A 13,613-nucleotide genomic window follows, 5' to 3' on the forward strand; every position below is an offset into this window, starting at 1 on the left:
ATTTTATTATAAAAAAATCCTTAAATTTTAATTTTATCTCAGTAAAAGTTCTTATTACATACAATGGTAGGTTTACAGATTACAAAAAAAAAAGGAAATTACATTTTTCTCCTCTTTCTTTTTATTTTTCTCTTTTACTTTGTAATATTTATTTCTTTACATGATATATTAATTAAGGTTCTTGACATTAATTTATTACAAATATTAATATTAATTTATTTAGAATATTGAGAACCTTAAATAAAATATTACATAAATAAATTTTTAGAATTTTAATAATTTTACAAAATAATATAAAAGTTATTGCATTTTATTTCATAATAATAATTATTTTCATTGGTAAATATAATATAATAGTTTTATTAATTTATTATTAAAGCAAGAGAGAAATAAAAGGAAGGAGGATAAAAAAAGATAAATTCATTTTTCTAACCTGAAGACCTGCCATCAACAAAATGAAGTCTGAAAGACCGAATATGAAATTATACTTAAAGTTGAGGGTTGGATGATGTAATTTACCCATTTAACTTGTAGTTAATAAGTCACTCTTTACCATTTTGTAGAGTGTTAAATTTTGATTCTTTGTTAACTTGTGGTAAATTCCATGACTTATGACATTGACTGTGGCATCTAACCTGGTTATTAGAATGAAAATAGTGAATGTAGAGAGCTACTACTGGACATAGCTTGAGGTCTTTGAAAGGCAATTGACTTGCAATTAATGCTTTTGACAGTGAATATAACCATTGAGTGCCTTTGGATAGAAGAACAATCTGGTCAGTCACCACCCTTCAACTTGGATCCCAATTCTGGATCAAGTAGCATACTGCCAAAGCATTGAATCAAAAGCTCTTATAAAATAACATCCTTGCCTCCTCTTCTCAAGAAACTCCATCATTGGTAGCATCTTCGTCTCAATTTTATAGACCCTGTTTGAATTAAGCTAATCGACAGAAAGTTCTAAACCCTTGAAGCATCATAAAATATCCCAGGAAACTGAAACTGAAACCAGGATCTTGGCTTTACATGGGCTGGTTTCAGTAAACTGGAATCAAACAAGCACAGAAAGGGATGTTAAGTACCCCAGGAAGACAGACTCCTGTGATGAAGTAACCTTGTAACAGGAGAACAATATTAGATCTTTTAAAGATTAGCACACAAATTCCAATTTCATAAATATGCAAAGGCAAGCAAACTGCTTTAAATCCACATCAAAACAGTTTCACCAAGTACTCCAACTTCATCCTACATAACAATCCAAATATGATAAGGTAGGTACTGGGTCATCTGAATAACCTAGCAGTAAAACATCACCCGCTTCACATTCTCCTTCAAAGCAGGTAAGGGGCGCACAGCGGCAGAAGCAGGTCCTCGTGTGCTCCGCGCACCTGCACCTCCACCCATGCCTCCACGTCCAGATACAGGACCACTTGTCATTGAACCACTGTCTGATGTCTCTGGCTCCATATAGCATCGAGCTCGAAATGCAGCAAGATGTGCATAGTATGCAGGAGGCACTGCCACATCACAAGAACATGCAGAAAATCAGTGATGACATTCCTACGACTGTGGGTGCATGTGGGTTTTGAGAGAGAGAGAGAGAGAGAGAGAGAGATAGAGAGAAAGAACTAACCAATGGAAACAGAACGTGTGCATCTCGCGTATCTGCAATAGTTGATTATAAACAACAAAAAAAAAGTCAAACACATAATATCAATAGTACCTCCCTAGGGACCTAAGTTTCAAAGAAATGGCAAGGGACCCAACATATAAAATTAATATTACTTTCCACATTAGCATTGAAGGAATCAGAACTTACGTGTAGCAGAGATTGTTTGTAAGGGACTGCAAGTAATCAGCAGTAAACTTGTTCTCATCCCATAGTACATGGTAATGAGCAGGACGGCTCGTGCCCTGTAGTCACGTTTGATCAATGTTCAGCAAGTATCCAGATAGAGTGATCAACTAAGAAAATTATGTTGTTACCTGAATGCCAGCATGGCTACACAAATAAAAGTCAAACTCAGTTGGATGACAGATCTTAGAGTCCACCACAGTACCTGTTACAGGAGAATTAACGTCATCAATAGGACTACAGCATAAAAGATCATTCTCAAATCAAAAGCTAAAATCAGGTACCAGGCAGTATGTTCCCACTCCTGTCAACAGCATTACGGTCACGGTGGTCATTGGCAAACAACCGGGTATGGTGGCGCTTCTGAACCACTACAAAAGTTACAGGAGGCTGATAATTTGGTTCTAAAGAAGCACATGCCTGAAATTAAGACAAATAGTTAAATAGAATTCACCATATTCTATCAGTATGCATGAAGTAATAGGCTGATAATTTGAGCATGCCTCCAAATGGAAATAAGGACGCCAGACAATAATCACAAAAATTTCACAAATACTATTTGGTTCATGAGATGGATTAGGGTAGGAAAAAGATACTATCACAAGGTAATAAGAGAATAGCAACCGTTCACTCGTATGTTGGAAATATAGGCTTGCATCACACAAATTTTAAAATATTTATTGTATGAAATAATTATTCACATTTTAAACTTAAACAAAAACAACTAACATTGCAAAGTAGCTATTCCATGAAATAGTTTTCCACATTTAAAATTTGAACCATAGCTAAGCCTAGATATTCAACACAGAACATCCATTTTGTTCCATGTCATTCCATGAATTAATTGAACCATAAAGAGTAAAGAAATAGCTATCTAAGCTGAAGAACAATTAGATTTTAGAATAGTGTTACCCTCCGAATAGCATCAAGTTCATACAGCAAAACTTGATAGAATTGCCCTTCACTGACACCATCTCTGTAACAAGTGAATAAATCATAAGACATGTAATTATGATAGTATAGAGTAATAATAAAGCAGACAAGTAAATGGTACAATGCCTGTAAAATATGATACGCTGTGGCTTCTGTCCAGTTGCTCTGCGGAAAGATATAAGGAGTTCCCTGTATTACATAGGATGGTCAGCTACAATACACCTTGAGTCAACAAATAGTTCATAGAGACAATAGTTGTCTAAGGACAAGGCAAAGAAGCATGCAAAGTATCTGGAGCCTTCGCATAAGCAGTGTGTGTTCACTAAATTGTGTACAGAATAGTCATAGTATATCAATTTGTAAGTATTAATAGCTGAATACAAAAATAGAAAACCGCTATCACCAATAAGCATAGTGCAAAGCATGGAAATCTATGCCGCTTCAACTTTATGAACTAAGTTAGCGGCTGCTGCTTATCTACTCATAAGCAGTAACTGACAACTGTCCCAGACACGCAGTAGGAGATTGGCAACTTCACTTGGCAATTAGAACAACAAATCGCTGATATTCACCTTATAAAGGTTAATATTGTGCAGTAATGCCTATATACCTATTTAATTTAGACTCCATTTGTTTCATGGAAAATATTTTTCAGAAAAACATTTTTCACAATTTCTTGTGTTTGGGGATCTCAGAAAAATTAATCAATGGAAAATATTTTCTTTGGTCAAAGGAAAGATCAAGTCATTTTAAGGAAAATGACTTCCTCCATTTAAAATAGGAAGTCCATTTCTACATTTTGAGAATCTAATTAACACCTGTGTATAAAATTTTGTTAATATATTTTATTTTTAAATTAAATTTAAACAATGAAAAATAAGTTATTTTGTTGGAAAATATTTTTCATGGAAAACATTTTTCAATATAAGTTATTTCGGCAAACAAATGGAGCCTTAATCGTCATATATGGTATCAACCAAAGTAAAAACAAAATCACTATAGCAAAAAGCATAGGCAAAGCAAGTAAAACAAACTAAAGTAAACTATAAAATCCCTCAAGACCCTAGGAAGCAGCATATGCACAGGCCCTAGAGCACTTGAGACCAATAGAGGCACTTGATCCTATGACAAATATGACAGAGAGATAGCCAAACATACTTGATCATTCCACCAGTGGCTTTCCCTCTTACAGGATCCTGCCATTCTTTGAACAGATCTTGGATAAGCTCTTGTCGATGGGCTTGAGCACAAACCAAACCAGCATACTTTGTAATCTCAGGCCAATCCTGAGAAGCCACAACCTGCATTTCAATTTCAAAAACCTTTTGTCAGTTCAAATTGCAAAAGGCAAGATCAAATTCAGTGAATACAAGATAAGAGGCATTCAGAAGAGTGGAGAAAGATAGAATACAGCTGCAATAGATGGGCTTGAGTCTTCCCCAGGATGAGGATGGGTAACATCAGCACCAAAAATAATAGTGGGCCGGTCGCTGACTAAAGGAATGCGCCTTGATATTGCATCAACAAGTACAGTATTTCTTCCTCCAACCTTCACATTTATCTTCAAAGCCACATTGGCCAAATACTGCTTACTCATTCTGAATACATGCTTTGTTAAACAACACTGAGAAACAAGGCCAAGATCTGTCTCACATATCCGTTTCAAATCACCTGCAGCAAGTAACACATAGGAATTGTGATGACCAGCAGATATCGTTTATCTACAGAAGATTAGATGAATGAAATCAACACTGAATCTACTGTGTCAACTCCTTACCATAAAGGGAACCATTATTATCAGGGAGAATTACAATAAGCAGGTCAAGTTCCTTGCCCTGGGGCTGAAGTTTTGTCATGGCATCATGATAACGAGTTTTCAAGACCTTCTCTACCTGCTCTGGACGACCACTGATTGGAGGAAGTACCGGCTCAGGATTAAAAGCCTTAATACAAGAAGCAATCCAAAGTTTAGAGAGAAACAACAGATTACATCCAACAAAATACTGGAAACAGAGACCTAAAGATATCATGCAAGTTCCATACCATGCCTGATATGTGACACATTTGCGCAAGTTCATAACAAAATCCACGGGCTACACTGTCTTGAACATTCCGAGAAAAATTTACACATATCCAATTGTTCACTGTTCCTCCATTAACCATTTTCTGCAGAAAAATGACAATAAATCAAAACATAGAGCATCCTGATTTTGCATGTTCAGAGAAGGGGTTGACACCCAAAAATGCAATAACCTTCATAAGCAATAACTCCTACCTACCTTATACCTTTATAAAAATAAAAATAAAAAAGAGGCATTCTTCCTTGTGCTCTCTAGAATAAGGTCAAACATCCTGACCCACATATTCCCTCTAACCTTTCCTTAATATATGATTCATCCTTTTCTTATATCCATGGAGTTAAAATCTTGCATTGTTTATCTACATCAATGTTAATTTTTAAGGTTTTAGCTTTTGCTAACATGGAAAGCAGTAGTGCAAATGGTTTTTTTTTACAGCATCTTAATGGAATGATGGTATTCTTTCAAAGTAGTAAAAGAAGACCATATGCATCTATTTAAGATCACAAAGTCTAAACAAAATTAGCTAGTGGTTTTAAGTTTTTAAGCAGCTATTGCGCTCTGCCCATTGTAAGGGCCTAAGGGGGCAAGATGTTATTCTTCATTATTAAGTTACTCTTCTATCCCTTAAAGCCATAAACTATTTTTCTACCTATTTAAATGCACCAATCTCCACAACTTATTATTATTATCTAGATGGTAACCTTAAAATCAATTATATATGTGCCACAGGGCCCTCTTAATATTTATCTATGGCTATGCATTTGAGATCCCACATGCATGTTATCTGAACTCAAATGAAAACCATATGGATCTATTTAAGATTACAAAGTCTAAACAAAATTAGCTAGTGGTTTTAAGTTTTTAAGCAGCTATTGCGCTCTGCCCACTGTAAGGGCCTAAGGGGGCAAGATTCTATTCTTCATAATTAAATTACTCTTCAATCCCACTTAAAGCCATTAACTATTTTTCTACCTATTTAAATATATCAATCTCCACAACTTATTATTTATCTAGACAGTAACCTTCATAATTAAATTACTCTTCAATCCCACTTAAAGCCATAGACTATTTTTCTACCTATTTAAACGCATCAATCTCCACAACTTATTACTCCCCATAATTTTTGTCCTATCTTTTCTTTTTTTGTTGTCACAAAATTATTGTCCACTTTACTTTTTTAGACTATACTAACATATAAATTAACTATTATAAACCTATTTAATTTTGTCTAATTTCCAAGAAACCTCTCAAAACATCTCTTAATATTTAATAAAACTTAATGTATTTAAGATGGGTATAATTGATAAGTTAATAAAAAAAATTATATTTCTTAACATGTGAAAAAGCAAAATGGACAAAAATTATGGGACGGAGGGAGTATACTAGACAGTAACCTTAAAATCAATTGTATATGTGCCACAGGGCCATCTTAATATTATTCTATGGCTATGCATTTGAGATCCCACATGCATGTTATCTAAACTCAAATGAAGAGAACTATTATAACCGAGAGAGAAAAACTAAATGCGAACAACAAGTGAACAACCCAAATAATAGACTTCATTACTGAATATAGTTTGCTTAACAGGACCAAAAGACATATTAAGAGGAACATTTTCTACAAACAATGTCAAGAAAGAGAGACACAAATTGGAAACACAATTAGACAAATGCCATATTATAGTGTCAGAAGAAAGAGAATGTTGATTTAATAACTATGAAATGTAAAACAAAATGCAATTATTATAATTTTATAGCAGGAAATACCTTATTCATCATGTTCCACTGTCCAACTTGAGGCAGGCAATCCCTCTCTCTACCAGTGTCATGATATTTAAGCTGGCCATAAACAGTCGAAAATGACAACACACTTACTAAACTATTGAAATAGGAAACAGCACACAATATATGCATATTAAGAAGATGGAATCAACATTTACCCTTGGAGGTGGCAAAATGCGAGCTTCAACTGAAGCAAGCTTCTCACTAATTTTAATTCCAAACTCCTTTGCATAAGGATCATTGTGATAAGCATTATGATGAACAGTCTACACAAGCAAAAATTAATTTCATTGAAAGTTCCAGGACATGCCTACCAGAATAATCATGAATTTCATAAACAAATAATGACTTTGAATAGAATGACCAAAATAAAGTATAGCTACATAATCTTTTGATGCAAGGGTGCGAAGTCCACTTGAATGGCGCCATATGATCTCAACCAATGATCATGTTGCTCCAAAAATATACTTTAAAAGAAAGAATGGGAATCCAAGTATCACAAATATTCCAAACACAATGACACTCAAATTAATGCCACTGACTGAATGCTGGAAAAGCCTGTAACCAACACAGAAAGCAATTTCTGCCACAGCAGCATACCTGCATGATATCAAGCTCCCTTTCATGAGGACGCTGACAGGTCACCTTTAGCAAAGCAGTTATCTGCCTCTCATTCAGTCTCTTGGAATACCTCTGACCCTCCACAATCTTGCATACCTGTTTTCAAAAGGTAGCGTGTAACACCAATATATCCAAGCAACAGTGTGAAACATAGGGACAAATACTTACTTCCATTGGCAAATAATTAGGCCTCTGCTGATTTCCCACTTGTAAGCAGGGCCATTGAGTGTGTTGAATTACAAATCCATATGTCTCGTAGAAGTATTCTACCACAGACTTCACAGTTCCTCTGTCATCAACCGGAAAACTGATGCAAAAGGAATAAAAGAGGAATCAATCATAAAGCCACAAACTACAACTAGTAAACAATTGAAAATAAAAATACATGACATCAAAGGATACTCACGTCAATTCTCGAGTCGCCTGCGATGTTAAACCAGATATACGGTACTTCCTACGCATATTTCCTCGGTGTGTAACTTCAACCTTGACTCCTCTAAGAGCTTTTTTTATCTATTGAGACATAAGTTAAAGTGCTCATAATTATATAAATTATCTTAAGCAAACCTCTATGCGCAAAAAGTAAAATCAATCATGAAAATAGATAGTTCCATCAGACAATAACAGTTTTGCAAAGTAATATATGAATGTGTATCTTGAAGAATGATCTGATGACTTTAAGAAAAGTAATGTCGTGGTGAACAAAATAAAACTAATAACCATGACCCAAAAAAAAATAAAATAAAAATAAACCGATCTTACCTTCACACGGTCAGCATCAGACAAAGGTCTAGAGGACACATCTCGATTCAATAGTTGGTTTACAAAGTCAATTACTGGCAGTGGCTCAATGAAAGCAGTAGAAGACATATCTGCAGCCCAACAGATCAAAGCAAAACATGAAATTTGATGAAAACAGAACATAACAATTTTAAAGGAAGCATAGCAGAATAAGTTGTGCATATGCAATAATGATGGACCTAAAACTTGAACTAACTGAAAATAAATAGATAAACAAAACAAATATCAAGGGAAAGACAGCCAAAATTCACATACCAATATTAAGTGACAGTCCCATTTGTGTAGGGCGAATGCTTTGGTAAAAACCACGCCAACTTTCTAAACCCTCACCAAGGGGTTGCCTTCTTCCTAGATCAGGGGAATAAAATGATCGACCCACAGGGCAGTACCTACAGTTGATAAGATCAGTCTCCAGACACAGAAGGGAAGACATAATCAAATACTGAAAATAAGAAACAGAAGCCACACCGAGTGGTAGGTAATTCACGCAAAACAATGTCAAGAACTTGAAGAGCTTCCTGTGGTGCATCTGCTTGCCTTCCCTGCAAAAAGAGCCCTAAATGGTGTAGGTCAGCCCGTGCAGCTAATTTGATTACAACTCTGAACTCCCTCTCCCTCCTGCAACATGAAATAAAGATAATTAATTACTTAACAAGGGAAACAACACATGAAAAGAAAAAGCAAATGTAGAACCCAAAAATCATACAAACCTTTGCCCGCCTGATCCATCATCTTCATCAATGAGAGTGATCTTAAATTCCTTTGAGATAAATGGAAGTGGCCCAGCAGTGTATAGACTCTTTCGGCCATCATAGGCAGGAAGACGCTTTCCAAGGTGAGATTCTTTGTACAGTTTAACAAGTTGTTCCATTACGGCGCGGTTTACACCTCGTGATGTGACCTCTGGTGTGATGGTAACCTATCCACATCAAAAAACCAAATAACTTTATGCCTTAAAACTAACACAAATTACATAGGCTGCTATGCAAACTACAGATAAGTGAACTCACATCATACTGGTGCAAATCTTTATCTGGTAATTCAGCAAAGAAGTGGTTAGCCTTTACTATACACTTTATGCCAGTGCTACCCTTCCCCGGCCTGAGGGGGAACCTCATTGATTTACTTGAGGGTGGAGGTGAAGCCTGAATTGCCTGACTTTCCATTTCTTGCTGGATAGAAAGCTCCTGCATCTGCTGTTGTATTACTGCTGGTATTGGCTCTGGAGGACGGAATGAAGAGCTCCCCTCAGAAGACATGGGCTGAGGGGACACCCCAGCTGGATATGGAGCCAGGGTTGCTTGGTGCAGCTCGGGAACTGGTGGTCTAGATGGGCCACCAGAAGGAGAACCTCCTCCACGGCCACCACCACCGCTACGACCACCACCATAGCCTCCCCGGCCTCCTTGCTGAGGAGGCCCTCCTCTTCCCCTTCCTTGATGTTCAGGGGGGGCACCATACTGCTGCTGTTGGGGCATCCCACCACGGCCACGGCCCCCACCATAACCACCACCACGTCCTCCTTGCTGAGACTGGGGACCCCACCTTCCACCTTGGTATGCTCCACCTGCTCCCTGCTGAGGTGGAGCGCTCCTCTCAGATGGTCGCTGGAAACCACGACCACTACCCCCAGCAGCTTCATGAGACTCGGAGCTCTCACCCCCACTTGGAGGAAGCTCAGTTCTCCTCTTTCTCACCATAATGATAGCTGCGCACAAATTAGACGAGAGATATGAAGCTATTGATGAAACCACTCCTTTTCACTCCATCAAACAATACAAACATGGTTGATCCATTTCCAGTACCAACAACAGGAAAATAGTGTTTAAAACTGGCTCAAAAGAAGCCAATGAAAAAGAATGTCCTTATGAACTAAGTATACACCCAAGTTTGTTCAGCTCTTGCTCCAAAAGTTTTTTCAGAAACAAAAACCCTAAAACAATTCATTTAATCATCACAACAAAAACTTTTAACAAAGAAAAAACCCTAATTTTAGCAGCAAAATATGCAACAAATTTACAAGAAGGCATTGTGCTTCATAATGTGCGGTTACAAAAAAAAATCAACAATTAAAAATATTTGCTTGAAATTATAAAAATAATAATAATAAAACGCACACGAAAGCTCAAAAGCAAAATGCCCAAAGCGAAAACAAGTTAAACTGCCACAAAATATTTCTTAAAAAAAATGACTGGAGACTCCAGTAAGAGGGGATAGTTTTCGAAATCGCCAGGAGAACAAACGATCTAAACTGAAAACAAACGTATTTCCCATTAATAAAGAGTATAATAAATAAACCCATTAACTAAGAGTAAACACTTCCTTAAAAATCAAATAGATCTGAGGAAAAGAAGCCCAACAATTGCTAAAAACAAAATCAACAAGGAAAAAAATACACAGTAGATCCATATTCCATAACCCAAAATCATGCAATGAATAGACAACAGTAAGAGAAATAACAAGTACCATTACGAAAAACCACCTTTACCCACCTGAGAACCGTTGTGGGAGAAACCTCTCTGGTAACCTTAGAGCAAAAAAGCAGAGGAAAATGGAAGTGTTAAAAAGCCACTCTGTGAGAGACCTAAGCCCCTATAGAGAAGTTGTTGGCAGTGAAATAAAAGAAAAGAAATTTTTTCAGCAATATCAAATTCGCACTCTGCTTATAAAAGAGTGGTAGGTGTTTCAAAATGACGAGTCCGTCCCTATTCCCACTACTCAAAGACGTGGATGCTGACGTGGCATGTTATAACCCAATATGGCTCATGCCTCTTGGCCTTGGTTGATTCTAACTATGCATATGCCTATGTGGATTCCACTTTGGATTCTTCGTTTTAGACATTTTCTTTTTCTTCTGCCTAATCAACATTAGTTGTGATTTTTTTTTTAGTTTGTGATACTAAGAGAAGGATAAGGGTGGAATAAAAAATAAATTATCTTTCACGTTTTGGTGGATAATCCATTTTAGTTTTGATGATAATTTTGATGACTTTAATTAATATTTTTTTAATAAAATTTATTATAAATCTAATTAAGACAAAAAAAAAAACTTAGCATATCAAATTAGCGAACATCTAATACATCTAAACTTAAATTTTATTTGATTCGAAATACTTTTCGTTTTAGAAGATATATTTCTCAAAAAATATATTTTTAAAAAATTTATTAAAAAATATATATAAATAAACTTTTTAAAATATAAAATTATTTATGAATTATAAAAAATAATAATGTTGGTATTATAATTTGAATTATAATAAATTAAAGAATAAATCGATAAAATTTATAGAATTTAATTAGAAAAGTGTAATTTACTGAGTCATACTTAAATAATTTATGTTTCCAAGTTAACTTGAAAATGTAAGCCAAACAAAGGATATTTGTTTGTACCAAACAATGCTTTAGAATATGAAAGACCCTTTATTCTGAAATCAATAATTTCAGAATAATTCAATTAATTTTTATAATAATTTTAAAAAAAAAGAAAGAAAAAATCAATTTTTTTAAATTGAAAAAAAAAGACATAAAACCCTACATAATTTTATAATAATTCATTTAAATTTTTTTATATAAAATAAATTATTTAATTAAATAGTAAATGAAAAAATCTACCAAATACCATATTAGCTTCTCTCCGAATATATAATGTAAATTAATAAAAATATTTCATAATAAAAGTGTAAATTCGAGATTTCTAATTAAAAGAGAAAAGATTCACCTATTCCATTTAAATCTTAGTTATTAAGTTATGAATTAAATGAATTTTTATATTTGAATAATTGATTGAGGAAGTTATCAACTTTTATCATTTAAAATATTTTTTTTTTCAATAAAAAGTAATTATAAATAATACATATTTAAAACACATCATAACACATAATACATGTTTATAATACATAATATATATATATAATTAAAATTGTTGAGATATTTTCTTGTAAATGAACAGTGCAATTTGAATTAGACATTTTGAGCACATTTTGGTCTTTTAACTTTTGGTTAAAAAGGTTCTCTTTTTTCTCTAGCTTATCTGTTATCTCTTGGAATTTTCATTTTTGGGATGTTTGTGATAGAGTTGCTTATGCTTGTGCTGAATTATAAATAGATTATATGCTATATAAGTGATATACAATATAAATTAGAGGTGTTACTTTAATGCAGATACTCATTATGGAATACAATTAGAGATGGCGAAGATGATTCGGTATTTACGGGTATTAGATCCGACTAAATTTTAATAGAGTGGATTTGAGTAGTTATAATTGGGTTTGAGATTTGAAAAATAATACCCATTGTTATAATTGGATTCCGATTTTATTTATAAATACTCACTATTCAAATCTGTTTATATAAATAATTAATTTAATATAAAAATATATTTTATAATAATATTTATAACTTTTTATTTAAAAATTAAAATTTAAATATTTTTAAAAAAATATTGAATTTTTTAAATAAAAATTATTGATGGAAAATATTTTTATATAAATTATTAATTAAAAATATATAAACCTAAAAGAATTTGAATTTTATTCGGGTATTAATAATTGAGTTTGTAATGGATTCGAATAGTTTAGATTAATTTTTAATCAGATTCGGGATGCGAGTGTATCTTATAATATATTGTGTAACCTTAATGTAGATATACACCATAGAATCTTTTTCTTTAGTAAAAATTAATTTTTCATCTGTGAGGCATAATATAATTAATAGATTTGTTTCTCTATTTTTAAAATCAGACGATTTTGTTTTCATAGTTTAATTCATCATAATTGCATATTTCCAATAATTCTGTTAAGTCAATGATCTAAGATTGGTTAAGGAAGAAAATTTTAAAAATATTTTCAAAAATACCCTTACCAATGATAAAAATTACTTCTACACCTTCAAATTTTCAAATTCTCTTCATTCCTCTTTAAATCCCTAAATCATCTCCATCCTCTTCAAATTCCTAAATTATATTCATTATTCAAGCCTACTTAATAGAGATAGAGGAGCAAATGACCATGGCAAATAGTGAGTAGCGATCGACAACCAGCATCGTTGTCTAGCATCGAGCAAAGACCGACGACTAACAGCGTGAGATGATGAGCAATAGCGTGTAATAGCTAGAGACCAAGCTGCATGCAATAGTGAGATGAGATGCGAGTAGTAAATAACAAAGATCAATGGGAAATGCAAGCGATGGGCAACAGTGAGCCGTGGCAATTTTAATTTTTGATAATTTTGATTTTATTAGATTTGTTTTATTTGAATCTTGAATTTATTGAAATTTTTTTATTTATGAAGATTGAGTTTAAGATTTTCAATTTGTTACTTTGACGTGTGAATGGATTTTGTTGCTTTGATGTTATTTGTTTGATTATTTAAGAGAGATACCTCTTATTTTATGGAATTAAATTTTAAGAACTAAAAGAGTTAATTTTAAAAAGATAGTTCGGTCAATTGTCCTTTTACTAAAAGTATTTTTTACGAGGAGATTTTAAATTTTGACATAATTAAACTTTTAAAATTAAAGTGTTGAATTATAAAAATAAAAA

The 13,613-nt window shown here is 33.7% G+C and overlaps 1 protein-coding gene across 3 annotated transcripts in view; it reads right to left on the reverse strand.

Moving 5' to 3' along the window:
- Positions 1-1,150: 1,150 nt before the first annotated feature.
- The window catches only part of LOC110609280 (protein argonaute 1), a 37,910-nt gene continuing 25,447 nt past the window's right edge, over positions 1,151-13,613 (reverse strand). Inside the window, exons 1-22 of one of the 3 annotated variants that reach the window (XM_021748744.2) lie at positions 10,566-10,723; positions 9,084-9,781; positions 8,784-8,992; positions 8,542-8,691; positions 8,329-8,462; positions 8,035-8,144; positions 7,679-7,785; positions 7,441-7,579; positions 7,252-7,368; positions 6,810-6,917; positions 6,637-6,708; positions 4,832-4,954; positions 4,566-4,731; positions 4,200-4,459; positions 3,947-4,089; positions 2,915-2,977; positions 2,768-2,831; positions 2,140-2,275; positions 1,987-2,060; positions 1,820-1,914; positions 1,634-1,665; positions 1,151-1,517 (exon numbers count right to left, since the gene is read on the reverse strand). In XM_021748744.2, coding sequence (XP_021604436.1) covers positions 1,297-1,517; positions 1,634-1,665; positions 1,820-1,914; positions 1,987-2,060; positions 2,140-2,275; positions 2,768-2,831; positions 2,915-2,977; positions 3,947-4,089; positions 4,200-4,459; positions 4,566-4,731; positions 4,832-4,954; positions 6,637-6,708; positions 6,810-6,917; positions 7,252-7,368; positions 7,441-7,579; positions 7,679-7,785; positions 8,035-8,144; positions 8,329-8,462; positions 8,542-8,691; positions 8,784-8,992; positions 9,084-9,773 — 3,213 coding nt within the window. In that variant the 5' untranslated portion in view covers positions 9,774-9,781; positions 10,566-10,723 and the 3' untranslated portion in view covers positions 1,151-1,296. Of the gene's footprint in view, positions 1,518-1,633; positions 1,666-1,819; positions 1,915-1,986; positions 2,061-2,139; positions 2,276-2,767; positions 2,832-2,914; positions 2,978-3,946; positions 4,090-4,199; positions 4,460-4,565; positions 4,732-4,831; positions 4,955-6,636; positions 6,709-6,809; positions 6,918-7,251; positions 7,369-7,440; positions 7,580-7,678; positions 7,786-8,034; positions 8,145-8,328; positions 8,463-8,541; positions 8,692-8,783; positions 8,993-9,083; positions 9,782-10,565; positions 10,724-13,613 lie in introns of those variants that run through there. The other 2 variants (XM_043952030.1, XM_043952034.1) reach the window with 2 other exon arrangements.

Source organism: Manihot esculenta, chromosome 2, assembly GCF_001659605.2.
Source record: "Manihot esculenta cultivar AM560-2 chromosome 2, M.esculenta_v8, whole genome shotgun sequence".
Taxonomy (NCBI): domain Eukaryota; kingdom Viridiplantae; phylum Streptophyta; class Magnoliopsida; order Malpighiales; family Euphorbiaceae; genus Manihot; species Manihot esculenta.